The sequence below is a fragment of the Sinohyriopsis cumingii genome, chromosome 2, assembly GCF_028554795.1.
Source record: "Sinohyriopsis cumingii isolate HCF-2022 chromosome 2, ASM2855479v2, whole genome shotgun sequence".
NCBI lineage: Eukaryota > Metazoa > Mollusca > Bivalvia > Unionida > Unionidae > Sinohyriopsis > Sinohyriopsis cumingii.
In genome coordinates, this window is record NC_142962.1 from 5,902,634 (window position 1) to 5,922,417 (window position 19,784).

The window sequence follows — 19,784 nt, forward strand, 5'->3', positions numbered from 1 at the left end:
AAACAATCTGTATTTACTGAAAACAAAAGGACGAAATATGCATGAAAATAGAATGAAAAAACGCCAATGATGCGCTAAGTAAGAAAATGTTTGTAATTTCTTTCATAATTTGTACCGTTCATACAGATGATGTGGCTTAGATGCAGCCGAAGGGTAGTAGTGAAAGAAGTAGTAGTAATGATTATAATAATTATACGAAAAGTTGTTGTCGTCGTCGTTTGTTTAAAAGCAATAAAAAAAAACTGCAATCTGCAGTATCTTTGGAAATATATATAAGAAAATATTAAATTTAGTCGTGCGTGGACAGCTAAAGAAAACTAAAAAATAGCAAGTTGGGCAGTCTTACCTATTACTCTATAGACCTCTACGTCAAATGCATTCATGTGGCCGTTGGTAATGTCACCGTCTGAAATGCTACACGAGTAATAGCCATTGTTAAAATGTGTGTATCCATTAAGGAGAAAACTGGATCCGGTTTTTGAAACTGTGCCATTAAATGCATGCAGAGTATGACCGGCACCAAAGGTAGGGCCATATGTACTGTAAGGGTAAATCGCATTTGTTGTGTAGGATGGGCTTACTGGAAATGAGTTGCACTTTTCAATGCCATTTAATCTCAATTGGAATAGAAAAGCACGATCATCGGATGCGTAAGTATTAGTTGCTGTCCAACTCTTGGTTGTGTAGCCCCCGTATACAGAGTTGCTTGTGTTGTAAATAATTGTGACTGTGCATCCCTGGTTGTCACACCGCTGATGGAAGGTTTCTGCGGAGCACCCATCTCTTTGAATACTATATAGCAACTGGAATGTCTTTGGACCCTGTCCTATCCAGGTTTCCAACTGCTTCCTCTCCTTCTTAGTTAACTTTTTTGCCATCTCTTCCTCGGACTACCAAGGGGACTGAGAATAAAAAAGAACGCATTTACCTTATAAATTATGCAGGCGGGTTCTTTTGGTTATAATCCTGTATCACATACGGTACAGTAAGTATTTCAACACTTAAACTTTAAGCATAATTTGCAGTTGAAGAATTTCGACACTTAAACGTTAAACATAATTTGCAGTTGTTAATGTGAATTTATTGTATTGCCTTGAGATGAAGGTTTGCGATCTGTTCGTTGAAGGGTACTGTTTTTAACTTTTCAATAACTAACTAGAGGCCAAATGTTTCCAATTAGACATAATTGTGAATATCAATAAACAGTCCCAAGTATATGATAAAATATTTGTAAATGTATATAATGTTTGCAACTGAAAACAGGTGACTCCTACTATAATGGCACGAAGATTAGTGAAAGTGTTTTTGGAACCGATATGGGTTAATGCCTCATTTGCTAAAATTTCTGATATTGGGGTCTTAAGTGGCGTAGATGCATAATAACAATTTTAAACATAAAATACTGGATTTAAAACCCGCTATGTGTGCCATTTACAATACATGAACAAATGAGTATATGTTAAGTGTCGTATATGAGCGATGCATCGCATAAGAAGCACGAACGGAATGTTGCAGATGGAGCTTTACAAGCCCAACACAGTGACCTTCATTTGTTAGATAGGTTAGAAGTCCCTAAAATGCAGACAATCATCAAGTTTTGTGACTATCGAAACTTGGACCGAAACGCAAAATCTTAACTTTGCAACTGGAACGTAATTAGTAACTTACACTAATCTGCATTTGGTGCAATAGAGTAGTACTTCTCATTCGAACATATAATTTATTGGTTTAAAGTTCCAGTTTGAATCGATAGGGACATTACAACGACACCAAGTTTTCGCATCGTTCCCCCAAAAGGACAAATTAAAACAAAGATTGAAACACCGCTTAATTCACTAACTTACCAAAAGGAACTGAAAATCTTGATTAATTCTAAAGTTAAGCTCTAGTAAGAGAGAATATTTTACCAAAAGAAATGAGGGACACGGCGATTGTTACATCCCCATATTAAATATAAAGAATGAGGAGAAAGTAGTTATTACGATTCAGATTTCTAACACCCGTGCATATTCGAGATTGTATCAACACGAAACTAAATCCCAATTTAAAATGAAATCCATTAAAGAACAACAAGGACGACGTCGACAGCGATATCTATATATACCACTATGTTCTACAAACAAAATAGTAGAAGAGAACATAATAGTAGCTTAATCCAATGAAACTCTTCTGATAGCTTGTGGAAATTGTTCAGACGTTTCATATACCTTACTACTGAAAGGGCCATATAGTCTGTAATCATCTATTTTTGTACAACAAATGTTATACACGCTTTCAATTGCAACATGGAGAATATTCAAAACAGAAACTGTAACTAAAGTAAGTCACGTGTATATCACTTGAATGAAACGAGTGCAAGTTTGGTGGAAATTTACCGAATGTTTCATAAATGTAAACATACGAATGAACAGATATATAAAATCGGAAAGACAAACATGGCAACTGTTACATGCCCTACACCACCCTCCGCATGAGAGTAGTAGTCTTTGCAATCGTTTCTTACTGTCTTAAAACAATTTCATCAGTACATTATGCATGCCTCAAAACATTTTTATTTTGGTCATCTAGCTGGTTGTATCTCTGAATACGTATAAAACTTTACCAAGCCCCCTCTCCGTTCAACGCTTATTCCATAAGCTGTATTCAAGAGACGGAAAAAGTGATAAAAGCTATCGTAGTTAGCTCGATCAAGTATTGCACGGATATGTTCACCGCATCCAGCTGGGCGATTGATAATGATTTAACCACAAGAACAGAGTGTATTTCTCATACAAATCAACATTTCTTAATGTCTAAAACGTCTACCATTACCAGCAATTCGATGCGTAGAGGAGGGTCAGAAAAAACGGACCCCATCTTTAGCAAATAGATAATAAAATAACTGGGCATGATAATGAGTGCTATTTTTGTATCACCAGCCGAAAATACGAGTGAATAAAACATCTCTCTTTGTCTTTGAAAACAACATTTCACAAACAAAAGCCGAAAACTTGTAAGCCTGAAACCCTTGCAGGCTTTCGTTCAATCAATCACCTCTTTATTCCGAGCTTCAATCGCCTAAGCATAATGAATGTTTAGTTCTAAATCGAAAAAAAATATAATGGCACTTAAAAGAAAAATCTATTGTCATCAAGGACATCAAAATCTAACATATGGTGGAGAAAAACATCATATTGTCTAATGTAATCTAAATTTTTAAAACTTGTGATGCCTCATTTCGCTGGATACATTACTTAAAATTCAAATAATTTAGTCCAGGACTTAAACATGAATTTGTTGTCTTATGCATTGTGCGTTATTTAAAAAAGCAGTGCATTTCTTTTCAACTAAAACGACCTAATGTGATCCTGCAAATTTGATAATTTGAACAATATTTTGGATTGCTAATCAACAACAAGGGATGGGATTGAATCAGAATACAAAACAAAACAATCCCCCCCCCCAAAAAAAAAAAATTACAGATCATACTTTCCGTCCAGTTGGTGCTTTCTACCTTATTGTAAATAATTTATCCGAAGTCCTTTGAGATCAATGAACCTGCTGTGTGAGAAGTAAAACTAAGTCTGAAGATCTTGGTGTTTGTGTTAACATGGGATTAAACAATTCTACTAGCTGTTTAAATTTGTTGCGTTTTAATGCTTACAAAGCTTTCAAAATAGTACTTAAATATGAATTTTAAAATTATAAAGCAACTTCTATTCAAAATGCATTCCATGAAGAAACTAGGATATAGATAAAAAAGGGTAAGAAAAATCTATATTCTACTTACGGGATAATTTTATGATGCAAAGAACTGTCAATGTGTCGCCGCTAACAAAAATAATTTTTAAATCACAAACGTTTGCTGGGATGGAGTATGGTTTCGAATTTACAATTTATATTGATCGGAATCTGACTATAGTATTAGATCACATAGTAGTGCCAGTATCAGTTAATTTGGCCGTAACTTCGATCATTGTATGTACCTGTGGAGTATCAATTATGATTAAACTGCTGCGATTTCGTTTACTGGTTTATATTATTACCACCAAACATATGTATTGTTCATTTTGTATAAATTATACCTCTATGCACCTGATCAGTTTCAGAGGGTATGTCGGTCATTCCATTATACCATTTGAATTATCTAATCAGATTTAACACATCAGTTATTTTTTTTAGCTCTTACCGAGTTATTTCAGTGTAAAGTTTACAATAGCCCAATTTTTAAAAATGCATATTTACAATGGCATCCCCGCGTTTAGTCGTTTTCTGTGCAACGTTTGAACATGTTGGTAATACCCCCTCTCCAAATGCTTCCACCGTATCTCTTCCACATTGAGAACAGCATTTCTCAAAGTAGTAACGATTGCAATTCGTTTTTTTAATACTTTTTTCAAAGTCGAAAATGAAAGAAGAATCACAATTCAAATAAATTGTTTATCGTCTATGATGTCGAAATAATAAAGACGATGAAGCTTAATATCACATTTTCCAATGTGATATATGAAGTGTCAATATATGCAATGATTTCATCTCAAGTTACATTGTAATTTACGTTTGTTTTATTAAAGGCTTAAATAAGAGGTTTATTGCTTTTTCACTGTACCCTGTTTGTTTTAAAAAAGCGCGTATTTTACAAACAAAATCAAAATAATGTGATCCGGAGTGAGTCTGTGTGCCTTAAAGCACACGTATAAAGTGTAACGAACGTCCTTCCATATCAACTATTTAATAATATACATGAATCATATTTATTCGTGATATTATTTACCGTATTTAATATAACTAGGAAGAGGTCATTTTGACTATTTCATGAAACCGTTATTTAGACGATACATTCAAAGTTTATCCTAAAACCCCTTCCCCACACCCCACTCCAAAATATAAAGCTTAGCTAATCAACGGTGCTTAGAGAACACCTGTGCGAATGCTAGTAGGTCTGTTTATAAAGTATAACATTGTGAATTAGATCAATTATGACAAATTCTAGACTTACTAGAACTTAGTAATTTGAGTAAGTAATTTTATAAAAGGCTGAGCAGCAGACAGGGTGAACAGACCTTTTGCTGAAATGTAACTTGAAAACTAAAACCTCATAAAAATAAAATAAAAAAATAAGGTAAATAACGCTAAACCAAAGCCTCTAACTTACCGAGAGTTTCTCTACAAGAATCTCTCTTGGGGGATAGGTTTTTTATGTTATTTTATTTTTGTCGTTTGTGATTTTTAACAATATATATGTTATCATTTAACCAACTGACGTCTCAATGAGGTCGCGCCCTCTCTGTTGCTATAATTAGATCATTATTATTATATATCAGTAATGGCACCTGGTCCTGAATCTTATACAGCTAGATTAGCTAGAGAAAGATTGGAAGCAATCAAAAAGTTTTTGCCTGTTCGTTATTCTCTTAAACAAAAACTTCAAGAACGTAAAGAATCTGAAGTCGAATATGCAGAAGGTACATAAAAATTATTCAAACCTATTACAATGGTTACTGAACGAGTTGCAGAAGCAAATGAAGGTCTTCGTCCATTGTTAGAACAGACATCTGCAGATGCTATAAAGATAGCAAGAAGAACTAAACAAACAAAAAAGATTTTACGAGATCTTCCAACTGAAATAGCTGCTGCTCAGCCTCCATCTGTAGGTGAAAAAATTCTTGAGGGTATTAGTGAAATAAAAAAAGATGTTGCATCTAAACCTAAAGTAAAAAAAGAAAATATTGAATAGATTAACAATTTAGAGAAGGTGTTGTTGAAGAGCTTGGAAAATATTAAACAAAACGATTTACCTCGTATGATGTGAGAGGGTATTTTTAATAAGTCTAAATATTTAAAACTTGATCATGATAGTGTAAGCGTTGATAATTTCATCAAGTGGATATATCGCATATATTATAACAAAAAGCAATATATGATGATCTAAAATATAAAATTTTTCAAAGTGAAATAAAAAGACTTTATAAGATAATGGAACAATTTTATCATCAAAAACCTTTCCCGACGCAACCTCCCCAGCAAGAACCTTCCTATCAACTTTCTCCACCACAGCAGCAAATAGAACGACAACAAAAACAACCACAATCTCCTGGGTCACAAATTCCTCGGCCTAACAAAAACCACTATCACCTAAACAAAAACAGTCAAAAATAATTTATATCAAACATAAATTTACAACTCAAGGTTTTAATGATATTAGTAATTCAAGATACGATAAATTAGTAACAGTTACCGCATGAGGGTACCCTCAAACAGAAAAATATGCAAACCCCAGATATATTGATTCTTGGAAAAGTGTGAAAATGATTGGGTTAAAGATGTATATTCCATATTTGCTAACAAGCCTGTCAAAGATGACGACTCGCGTTTTATTGATTTTAAGCGTGAAGTAAGGAGACTGAAAGAAAAAGATGCAGTTGAACCACTACTAACTGCTGAAAAACCCAATGAAGAAGAATTATATGATTCAGAAGATCCTCCCGGTGCTACAAGAAGTGGTTTTTCTACTCAATGAAGCGGTCTTATTGCTTGTCGTAACAGTGTTGTTTCTGACGTGGATAGAAAAGAAGTTGTGATTGGAGGAAAATGTGCAGGAAATAATTCTCCAGAAATCATTAATGAAATCTCCGATATTTGTCGAAAGTTGTTTACTGGCGGTATTATGGATATCAATGTTTATCGTTTTCTCATCGATGAAATTGTTTATGATTATCACAGCGACTAAAATAACATTTAATTAATCAGCATGTCAGAGTAGTAAACTCACGATTACCAACTTACAAAGCGATTTACGGAGATAGACTTGGTGATACTGTTATGGGATTATTTAAATGGATGGCTCCAAAAGTAATACCGATTGTAAAACAATTAAAAATAAAGGTTTTTGAGGCTGTTCGTGATAAAGGTATGAATGCTATTGGTAATCTTGCCGGTAAAGCGTTCTCGACAATCAATGATAGACTAGCTCGATTAGTACCACAAAAAAAACACAACCAGTAAAATTACCTAGCACTGAAGTTATGCCTGTAAATGTCAGTAAAATAATAAATCAAGCCGCAAATCAAAAACTATCAGAGTTGGCTGGTGAGGCAGAAAGTAATATAACGGCAAAATTTAATAGCATGAAGTGGTCTTCGAGTTAGACGTGTGTCCGATCCGGCGTTCGATATAGACGCACCAGTTCTCAAAAATGAATCTGTACGTGACTATTGATTTTATTCTTACGACGCAAGACAACCAATTCAGCGTGGAAGAATTGAATTACAAGTTCAAGATACAAGCGGATATTTCTTAACCGCTGAAACATTCATTGAAGTAGAAGGTGAAATTATATAAACAGATGATACTGAATATGCAGCTGATGTTAGGGTTAGCTTCGTTAATAATGGCATCATGGCGTTGATTGTCATTACTACGTATATTATCAACGGAAGAAATATTGAATCAATTCAAAAGGACGTTGACGTTGCCACGACGATAATAGGTCTGGCAAGATATTCAGATGATTGTACAAGATCAGCCGGTCCGTAAATGATGTTTACCAAAGATACTTCTGACCACCCTGATTACAGACAGTTTAATATAAGACGACCAAGAAACTTTGCCGACAACAATGATGCTGATGTGTGGCCGGTGGTTCATTGTGCTACTCCAGAATTCAACTTAGGATTTACAACACGATGATCAATGTTGAAAGATGGTTGTAGACGATTTTCATGCGAAATTCTATTGTCACGTTTTGGGGTTTTTGCAGAAATGTTAGAAAGGTTATTTTCGGAGCTAAACATACAGTTGTACTTGTAAGGAAGGCTACTGACGATGATGCACTCTGGCGCCCTGTTGGTGATGCTGGTAAAGTAATACTGACAAAATTTTCGTTGTGGATGACAGTAATGGCTCCATCAATCGCCGATGAACAAAAATTACTTTCTTTTATGGATTCAGGTGGTAAATCATTGTCGTCATGGTTGACAGTAACTACAGATGGTGTTCAAAGTGCTGTTAATGGTGTATTTACATGGCACATAGCATCAGAGCAACGTGTTTCTGCACCACGACATACATTTGTATTTTTCCAAGATACTGCATGAGTAAATTCACAAACACGTAGTCATATGATATTTGACAAACTTGGCGTCTCTGAAGTTTCCTTAAGAATAAACGGACATCAAGAACCATCTGAAGATATATTATTACATGTTGATGAAAATTATGTTGCGCGGGCATATCATCGGTTAATGACATTTATGGGACGTGATCAAAATATAGATACTGGTTTACAAATATCACAACTAGATTTTATAACATTGTATCCGATCTATTACGTTTCGTTGGAACATCTTGATTTATCTTGACAATCTGTTGTTGATATTCACTTTCGAGCTCGAGTAAACGTATTACCCGCTAGTGGTAACTACAGAGCAATTGCAGTTATTGTTTCATATAAATCAATGTTACTTGAAGGTGCCGGTGGAAGAATGCGAGTTGTTGACGATTCAGTAGAAAACATGTTATTAAATCACTTATCATATTATAAAAACGTCGTATAGTCACCTTAATGTAACTCTGACTTCCGATCAGGTGAAAAAATTACAATCAAAACTTGCAAGTAAATGCGGAATAAAAATATCACTAAGAAAAGATAAAATTTGTAGTGATGGTCCAAGCAAATTATCGTTAACCAAGACTCAACTTGAACATTTTAATAAGGCCTTAGAATCAAAAACCGGAATTCAACTTCATCTTTATCAGAGCGCTCTTAAGGACTCAATTAAAACAGGCGGTATATTTCCACTTCTTCCAGCTATACCAGGTTTAATAGCCGCTGCAGCCACAGTCATTGCAAAAACAACTGCACTCGGTGTTTTAAGCAGTACTGCCGGAAAGGTTGGTAGTATGCTTGTTGATAAAATAACAGGAAAAGGATATAAAAAAGGGAAGGGGACTGAGATTACCAGGAACCCCTTATCGGTACGAAAAAGGACTGAGACTTCCAGGAACACTTTCCTAATTCTGCCAATGTGAAATTGTGGTTTACTTGATTCTGCTAAGAAATTAAATATAAAAAAAAATTAAGATGTATTTTTCTGCGTGACCAATTACCAAAACAACCTAACAATTATGAAACAGGAATCATAAATCTTGATGATAATTCAGGGCCTGGCACTCATTGAATTGCATACGCATTTGATCCACGTGGTTCTATTTAGTTTGATTAATACGGGCTTCCTCCACCAATATAATTTTTAAAATACGTCAGAAACATTCGAATTTGGTATTCATCATTACCAACACAAACATTTACTGATCCGCCAATGTGTGGTCGTGAAGTAATTAATGTGCCCAATCAAAATCAACATTACCACCTCATAAAGTCGTGCATGATTATACAAGTAACCGCGTCGTTTTAAACGGACCTTAAAATATAATGGTTGATCTTTACGGAAGATCTTCTCTCAGTGGTATCACTAAGGGCAAGAAAACAAAAGATGATATTGATTTGTCAAATCACACAACTAAAGATGAACTTGCCGATATTATGAACCTCTCTGTACTTGAATGAGAAGAAGTTATTTTTCAGGATAAAAACGGTGTTTTAAAGAAGAATAATATCAAATGGAATGATATAGTTCGTAGAGTCTCGGTGTTACTGAGGATAACATTCCAATATTTACCAACGACGGTAAAATCAGAGCCTCAATTATATCAATCGCAACTATTAGAAATAAAATTACAAAAAGTGTTGCTAATCGTTTACGATCTACCGGTGATACAATTTCAGGTGAACTCAGCATGAATGGAAATCAGATAGTTGTTTTCAGAAATCCAATATCTGATGAGGATGCTGCAACAAAAAAAATTATTTACATACAGTATATACTAAATTGTCCACGCTACCAGCTGAGTATGATTCTCACGTAAGCGCGTTTACAAAACTTCGTAGAAACTTTCAAACAATTGATGAAATCGCAGATAATTTCTTTGGCACTCCGTTGGCTGTTGACGTAAAACTCTCTGATATAAACACAAAACGTGTCGATATTAAAACAGCCATATCAGATATTGAAAATATTAGAAAAAGACTAGAGTATGTTATAAGTGGAATTCCTGATATCGTTATAAAAATTAATCTGATTAGAATTCCCCACAAGCAAACTAACAACATGGTATATACAGTATCGTCTGACCAAGCATTATGGTCACCACTCAGTAAAACCATTAAACATCGCGCTGAGGTTACTGGTATATACAAGCTCTCAGTACTCTGTGTTGTAACATTTATAATATCTACCACGATTTCACGGCGGTATTCGTCAGATGGATCCATGTTAGTGATCTTAGATCAAAACGACGAGTTGACATTTATTGTGGAACCTGAAGAAAAAAACTCCGCTCGATTTATTATTGGTGTCTTAAATTAGTAGCTAAGTTCCCATCTAATTAAAATATAATGAGTATTCAACGTGATTTTGCAGCGCAACAATATAGATATAATCCAGCACGTGAATGGCAAACAAAATTAAAAAATATCGTTGACGAGAATGTACTAATAATAAAAAAATATCGTAGACATGTAGTTATTGTAGATGTAATTGTTTATTCAGCGTCTGCTGTTATTTCTGGAACCGGCGTATTGTTATCAACAATAACAATGATGGCACCAGTTGTAACAATTTGTGTTTCAACTGCAAGAACGATTGCCGGTATTCTTAATATCGTTGCAAAAACAATATGTACGTGCACAAATGCAAAATTGCATAATTATATAATAAAATTACATACAGCAACGCTGGCATACTCCAAATTATCCTCTTTATTATCAACAAGCTTTACTGATGAATAAATATCAGATTTTGAGTTCAGGGAGATGATCAAAATCTACAAAGAAGCAATGACTGTGATTGATTAAGAAAATCAGGATTTAAATAACAATGTCAACTCCACTGACATCGCCAAGCGAACTACATGTACTAGAACAAATCGTAACGAATACGACTCCGTCAAAAACAATGATATCGGTAAGCTCAGCTAATCCAGAATTTAGTGTTATCTTTTCCAACTGCAATTTCAGTGAAAGGAATCGCACTAGCGCAATTACGAGTATATTACAGCTGGCCAAATATCAGATCAAAATCATTTGTTGGATTACAGGCGAATAATTCACTTGCATTTGCAAATAAAAATAAAGATGATGGAACTCCCGATTGGCAAGTTGTTTCTATTCTTACAGGAATATATCAAATCGAACAAATCAATGATGAATTTCAGCGTAAAATAAAATCAGTAATATAAAGAGTAGCAAAATAGCTATTTCAGTTCACGAACCAACATTGCCATCTGCAATTGAAATAAATTGTCCAGATTACGTTGTAGATATTTATCAATCATCAATTAGATCTGTTTTAGGTTGGCCAGAAATTCCACCAGAATACCATGGACCACCAGAACCAAAGTTAGATGATTTTAATACAGAAAAAAAAATACATATAAAATTTCCAGAATATCGAAATAGGTATCCGTGGGATGGAGCCGGTGGTGTGTATCAACTTAATACTTTTAGTGGCGAAATAAGATACTTGGACGTTTAAAAAATGTATTCCGACCCCATTAATTCTGAAGTCAAACAATTAATCGACCAAATACAAAATCTGTTTTTGTCGTTATCACAACATTATAATGATGATATAAAACAACAAATCATTGAAATAATCCAAAATCTAAATCAATTGGAATCAGATTATAATTATGTGAATGAAACTTTCAATAAGGAAGTATTTAAACATGCTATTTCTTTCACCAGCTCTAGAAAACCATTTCTCAATTATTAAACAATAACAGAAAAAGAATATGAAGGACCATGTGATTTTACGTTTATAGTACCAAAAGGAGGGACTAAAATAAATTATCAACGAAAACATTCCTAAAATACTCGAATCATGGAGAAAAATATCGCCACCGGCATCTCTTCAAATACACATTAATAATCCGTATGGTGGAGGTCGTCATATATCAACAGGAATCGTTAATATAACTTCAACGATTGCATTCAATATTGTATGTGATGTAATTGATGGCAGCTACCAAATAGATCCTGAAGAATCAAATCAGGCTCAACAAGGATATATGGATATATTCTGTATACATTTACTCCGCAAGTACCTCCTGGATATTTGATTGTACAAGAACATATTAATCCTGGATATTTACGATGTCATAATCCGTTATTATCAACAATAGATTTCAAACTTACTGACCAATCTGGACACTTAACTGATATAAGAAATACAAATTTGAACATAAATCTGTATGTCAAATCTTAATGAGATATTTTTGTAGAGTGTTTTAATTAATCAAGAGGTATATTATATAATGTACCAACATGTGAGGGTTTTCATACATGACAAGGAGGATGTACTTTAAAAAGCCATCAGAACAATAATGACAGTCTCCAGTCAACATAAAACAATTTAGTGCTGATATCGTCATTAATGGACTCGGCAACGAAGACGTTTTGTTGACGCAGGAACAATTAGATGAACTTCGGTGAGAACATAGTTCTGTGATCATGTGTGATAGAGATCCGATCATGAATTATGTACATTCCTGGATTAAATTTGATCAACTTAAAAAATATTGTCTAATTCTGAATAATAAAAAAGCATTTTATTAAATTGATTGGAATATTCTAAAAAAATATTACAAAATTACAAAAAATATGATAACAGAATATTTTTTAATGATTCTCGGGTAGAATAAAAGTCAGAGGATAATTAACCACGACATTGCCGTAACTTTCATTTTCATCAGTGAGGTTGTCACTGTATTGACTTTCAGTTTCAAAATTCTTCTTACTATCTTCGCTTTCACGATCTGACATAATCTTTCATAACCGTCTCACGCGCGTGTCAATAATTTTCTTCGCTTCGTGTTGGTGAGCTAATTGTGATAGAAAGTTTCTATCACGCTTGAGAGGATCACGAATTTTTTAACTTCCGTTTCTTTCACAGTAGCCAAAGATTGGAACATAGCCTGTTGTATAATTTTCATAAACCTATATTCAGCAGGTAGTGTATATTTATCTTCAAATTAATGATTTTGTAATGATTTAAAATGAGAACCTAATTTTCTCTGGATCAAGTTGAATATTTATGACGTCCTTTTCTAATTTCTTTATTGCAAAAATAATAACGTTAATATTTTCGTAATTCACTCTATTATATATATTATAAAATATATATAAATCAACCAAGACGATACTGTACAATTATGTAATATAGCGCAAACACAACATCTAGACTACTAAATAAATGTTTTACTTACCTGTTCTCTCGAATTCACCTCCAGTCCGACTGGGGATAGAATAATTCTGGCTTGCTTTTATAGTCAAATATTCGGGGAAAAACCATCAACCTAGAAAATTCTAGAGAATCATTTGATTCAGTCATTCTGGAAAACCATTCTGGGAAAACCCATCAATCTAGAACATTCTAGAGAATCGTATGATTAAGTCAATCTGGAACATTCCAGAATTACAGGGTTTTCCCAAAAATGTTTGACTATAAAAGAAAGTAAATGCTCTCTCTCAGTCAGTCTGGAAATTTGCATTTTGAATTGGACAGGAGGTAAGTGAAATATTTTCTTAAACAACGTGCGCTAACTGTTAAGCAGATAGCTAAATTATTGATTGTTTACAGATCGAAAAATAAGTTAGAAACCATAATAGTATCCTTCTATTAATTTGAACTATTATACAGTTATGGTACTTCACTGATATTAATTAGGACATAGATGGTTAATTAATTACCATGACAACATGAATTACGATCTACGGACAAATATATACCACAAAGTTATCTCTCCTTCCTTTAGGTCGTTGACATCAAGAAAGGGATGTAACCGCTAAATTACTCTGTCAAGGAGAGGAGAGTTATCTCCCTTCAATAATACTGAAATTGGATTAGTTTATCAGGAGAAAAAAAGAACAATTATTCTATCTTGCATATTTTGTCGCTGGGGAAACTACCGGTATATATATATATATATTCAGGTAGTTTCCCCAGTGACGATAGTAGTGAAATATAAAAAGTTACTGAAAATTGAAAAAAAAAAATGAAACAAATGGTAAATATAATCGAGAAAACTACTTAATTAACTCTACCAGAGATAACTTAGCTTGAGAGGTATCTCTCTTAACAATAATGCAAGATTATGTTTTGTTTATATTTTATTAAAAACGCCGATTTGGTTATGTTTTTTGCGACACATTGTATTGAATTTGAGTGAATATCGAAATACTTGGATGCTGAATTTATCGACTGAAATATTATTTCTTCGCCAGTATATACATTTGTAGATAGAACTGATTTTGCAATTTTTCAATGGTTGCCAGTACCACCACAAGCAGAATTGTGATTCTGCGTGATAACTCGCAAATTACGCAAAGAATTATCAAGTTTTTGCCGTTGATGTGATCGATCACAAGACCGTCTTCGACTACTCCGTAATAACATTCAAATATTAACCTAAGACAGAAATAATGTTTCTTTCCCCAACATAAAATTTGAGATAACCAGTATTAGTAGCACTTCCGACTGTTTTTTTTTAGTCAGCAGTGTCGGATTACACCAACACGAGATGATTCGTAATTCGTTATAATAGGATTTGTAGTAAAAAGTATTTTTGCTCCATATATATAATATCATTATTTAATTGTTTATTTGTCTTAATCATTACTTTGAAAATCTTGTCAGATAATCTTCTACACTTTTTTTAACCTTGTCACTGTCATTATTTTTTATCATAGTATCTTTTCAGTTCTCTGTATTTTTTACCACAACATTGCAAACATAACCGCGTTTCCCCTCTCACTCCATCACCGCATTTCAAAAACGGTTTCGGTCCTAGACTTCCATTACGAGCGCTTTCCAAATGATCTCCACATAATTCGTTTATGCAGGTTCTGTTACAAGGAGTCGTAGAACCTATCATTAGGCACTTGCATTTGTCCTCTGTTTGGATCATTATATATATATATATATATATATATATATATATATATATATATATATATATATATATATATATATATATATATATATATATATATATATATATATATATATATATATATATATATAATCTTCTTAATTATAAATGGATGAATTCGAGAGATTATCTACGATTACGCCTTCTAAAGATAAATTTAATCTTGACAGAATACCCGCTTACTTACCAATAAAAGCTCTAGTTGATCCGAAGAATAAAACTTTGATTAATAAAAGTCACGACGCAAAGAAGGAATTTAGCAAAGATGGCGCATCTCAGGTGTGGTCAACATTCAAAATCACCAATGGTGTCGATGCTACAATGAACGACAAACGAGCGACAACGATAGTTAATTATCTCGACGATCGAAAATATATTTTTAAAGTAAAATTTGTTGTATTAGCAGAAATAGACACTTGGAGTATCCGTGACAAATATGATCCTGTCCTTCATAATGAAAACAATTGCCATACTGAGTAAAATTTCCAAACCTGGAATGCTGACAGGTATTGACAAACCATATTATGAAAGAGCGTATCCTGCTACAGCAGTTAGTTATGGAATTTATCCGATAAATGATAAACCCAGCGTTAATAATCTAAACTCAATGAAGAATTCAAGACTGAACTGTGTAGCCGAACGAGTAAAGAAACATGTTACCGTTTCGACTCATGGAAACGGTCTAACGGATAAAAGACGTAAGATAATAAAGGAGTGGGGAGAAATAGTTAAGGATACCGGAGCGTCTGTCGAAAATGTCACTGAGCTAGGAAAAAACCTAAAATTCCCAATAAAAGTGAAAACGATAACCGTACAGATTTTGTACGAATCAAAAAATAAATCAAAAGGAGATTCGATCGAAATTATAGATCAAATGCGCATGCGTGGACTAATGCAGAAACATTATTTCCAAGAAATCGAACAGTTAAATTTTACCAAGGAGATATATTCGATTTTATTAACGAAAGAAGTAAAAACGATCCAGTATCCGTGTGGCTGTTTCAAAGTTCAGATGATGGAAATTATGATCAGTTTGTACGACCTAATGGCGTTATTGATCGCACAGAATATCTCCATGAAGAAATGAAGAATTTTGCGCTAATATATAACAATGATGCTGAATAAATACTCATTAATTGTTTTACGATGCATCATGGGCGAATGGATAATAAAACAAGACAATATACTTAATTATTCTGAATCCGCCGACAATGAAATTGAAGGTATTTACAGAAAATATCAAACATTAAAACTATCATCTGCACCGTCAGTGTATGATCCCGTAGCTAGATAAAAAACAATTTATTCCAATGGATCAGGTAGTTCTGGTAAAACAATTCGTGATATTTTACTATTTCGGAATTTTGATATGATCGTTTTAACCCCTACACACAGACTCGCAAGGGAACTGAGAGAAAGAAATATTAAATCATGCACTTATCATAGAGTCTTTCGATGGAAGAGAGATAAATGGACTCTTTATCGAATGGGTGAAAAATACATTCTAAAGATTATCGTTTGGGATGAAATATGTACAGTGTCGTTAGAAACATTAAAGATATTTCTTGATTGATTATTGACAAAAAATACTGCTGTAATAATGTGTAGCAATCATGGTCATCCACCACCTTTTGTTGGATTGTCTCCACATAAATGGTTAAAGAATTTTGTTGATTATTATGAAGAAATAACTGATGATCACAGAGCACTTGAACTAGAATTAAGAGAGTTTAAGAAATTAATCAGCTACAACCGAATAAAATTCACTGTGAAGTTAATGCGGGATATAATTTTAGAAAATCTTATGAATAACTTTTGGAATTTGTGGAGACCAAATGTTTTGATAGTGGCAACTAGAAAGATCGTTCGTGATACACTTCAACAACAATTATTTATTTTACATAAAGGAAAGTTTTCAAATCTACCCGTACCATTATCTTATCGACCAGTTGATACCCGACGGAAGAATATCGAGATGATATACCAGGATCGTCATAAAAACAAAATATTGTGCTAAATGATATTGTTTTAGTGATGTCAGTGTTGTTGAAGATGCGCTAAAATTGGAATAAACTCCATGGACGCTATGATACGCAATGACAATCCATTCATCAGGGGTTAACTATTCCCGATACGCGAGTTTGGATCGTTGATGATCGTATCGAATGGTCGAATTTAGTTTATCTCGCAGTGTCTAAAGTTCTAAAACTATCTCAATTGCAGGGATTTGTTATAGACTTTACAGGAACCACTGGCTATGTTACTGACGATGATATAGTAAGAAACTGATTAATTAACTATAAACAGTTTGACAAAAATTTAAACGCGACTTTGACCGTGATGCTGAATTTATAATGATGCTGAAACAACAGCAAAATAATCATTGTGCGAGCTGTAATACAGTAATGTTGTGCAGCAATATTCTTAATGATCCAAGACAATTTACCGTAGACAGAATTAATAGTAAGTTTGGTCATACACGCGAAAATGTAATGCTGACCTGTCTTGAATGTAACCGACATCGAGGTGCTAGTTTACAAAAGTGATCGCGGTGGTAACTGTGTGTCTTCGGGAATTACTTGTAATTGTTCACGTACAAATCCACGTTGAGGAGCAGTTGAATCTAATCTGTATATTTCAGTTCTACCAGTAGATCTTACCACGCTAGAGATTGTATGTGTCGTTACACTCCAAATAGGATCAGTCGCTCATTTTTTATAGGTTCATATAAATACCTGACAGTAACATTACCTAATAATGGTTGTTTTCAAAAGTCATGTCGTTTTTTTTGTAATTGCATTAATAGTTTTCATATAAGTTATTCTAGTAATTTCATTATTTAATGCAGCTATCACACTTGGTAATCTTTCAACCCATTCGCGAGATCTTATATCTTTCTGAATTATTTCCTTCGCATACTGATATCCAGATAACTGCTCAACAAATGTTCAATTAAATTGTTCAACAATTGCCTCATCACGATGAACTGCGGTATGTCCTCGTCTGATTTCGACATTATGTTTTTTCATCATAGATGATACTGCATCAAGAAATTCTTTGCCAGGATCAACTTGTAATAGTTGTGGCCGTCGCAAAAGTTCTCGTTGATAAATTCGCTCAAAAGCAAATAAAACTAAAGCAGCTGTTTTAGTAAATAATGGTTCTGCTTCTTTATACCTATTTGCAACGTCAACGACAGTCAACGCATATTTGTATGTCAATTGACGTCTTCCAACTATGATAGTATCGTGTGGTAAAAATAAAATATTAGACTGATGAACTTCATTAGGAGTGCTGACATAAAAATGTGCTTGCTGAATTCGTTTAGGTGGTGGTAGTTAATCTGCCATATTGCCTGTCGTGCTAATCGTTTGGCAGCAGCAGAACGTGTAACATTTGCTGCATCAGCGAGGTTACTAATCGCTGGTCTACCTCTCCAATATCCACGTGGGCTATAATAAATAGATTCCATTATTTTAATAAATGGTTGATTAATTACCGGCTCCAAATAGTAGTTTACCGTTCATTGCAGATTTTATTGTCAATCTAGCTAATTTCTCTTTAAAAGAAAAATCTTTTATGGAATTAAATGCATGAATTAATTCCACATCTGCAATATGTCTCTTTTGTAAATCATTGCTTTTATACGCAACATCATGAATATGACACGCATTATCAATTTTATTTATCGGATACTCTCCAGGTCTTGGTTGATCTTGGTTATCAAGTCGGATATCAACTCGGGTACTAGGACCACAATAATTATATCCAGGACGATGTTTTCCTCCTGGGTATTTAGCCCATCGTGTTCCTGGAAATTTTGACATTAATGTAGCAATATCACAAAAAATTCTGCTACATATTGCACATTTTCCACCATATGCTATTTTTCCATTTTTTTGTTGTAACCGTGACTAAATCAGTGGTTGGAGATTTAACTCTATAACGTATTCAATATAGATTCATGTATTTTTATAATATGGATGTAATTGATTTCTCAGCGACACGAAATCAAGAGCCAGTAAAACATCATCCAGCGCTACCGAATTCTATCAGAATGACTATAATAGGTCCTTCCGGATCAGGTAAAACACAATTATTATTTAATTTGATAATGAGATGGCTCAAGTGGAATAAATTATATTTAGTTGCATCATCTGTAGATGATCAAAGATGCTACGCTGCTCTTAAATAATTTTAATGAGAACGCAAACTTATTAAATGAAGATGGTGACGACATAATTAATTTTATAACTGATATTGATGAAGCACCGTACGTAGATTAATTAGATGGATTTATTAATAATCTCGTAGTATATGATGATGTGATAATGGACAAGCAATCAAATCAAGCTAGAATATTTTCTCGAGGTAGGCATAAAACTACAAATATAATTTATGTCACTCAGAGATATACACAAATACCAAAAGTAATTAGATATAACTGAAATATTTTAGTTGTATTTAACGGAATTGATGCATATACTCTGAGAAATATTCATCAAACTTGGTGCAGCGGATATATGGACATAATTAGATTTAGAAATTTCTACGCAAAAGCACAAACTAACCCACACGGATTTATAGCAATAAATTTACACGATCCTAGAACAAGATATCGTGTAAGTCTTGATAACATATTTGGTTGATAAGCATAGCAGTAGAGAGGGCGCGACATCAATAAGACATCAGGTGGGGTAAACGATAACATGTATTCTTTTTAAAAAAAAAACACAAACGACAAAAATAAAATA

The 19,784-nt window shown here is 33.6% G+C and overlaps 1 protein-coding gene across 5 annotated transcripts in view; it reads right to left on the reverse strand.

Annotated features, from left to right (window-relative positions):
- The window catches only part of LOC149804282 (interferon-induced protein 44-like), a 74,872-nt gene that overhangs the window by 36,513 nt on the left and 18,575 nt on the right, over window positions 1-19,784 (reverse strand). For all 5 annotated transcript variants that reach the window (XM_089938385.1, XM_089938366.1, XM_089938359.1 and 2 more), the window contains one exon: window positions 347-902. In XM_089938385.1, the coding sequence (XP_089794511.1) occupies window positions 347-878 (532 nt within the window). In that variant the 5' untranslated portion in view covers window positions 879-902. The remainder of the gene's footprint in view (window positions 1-346; window positions 903-19,784) is intronic.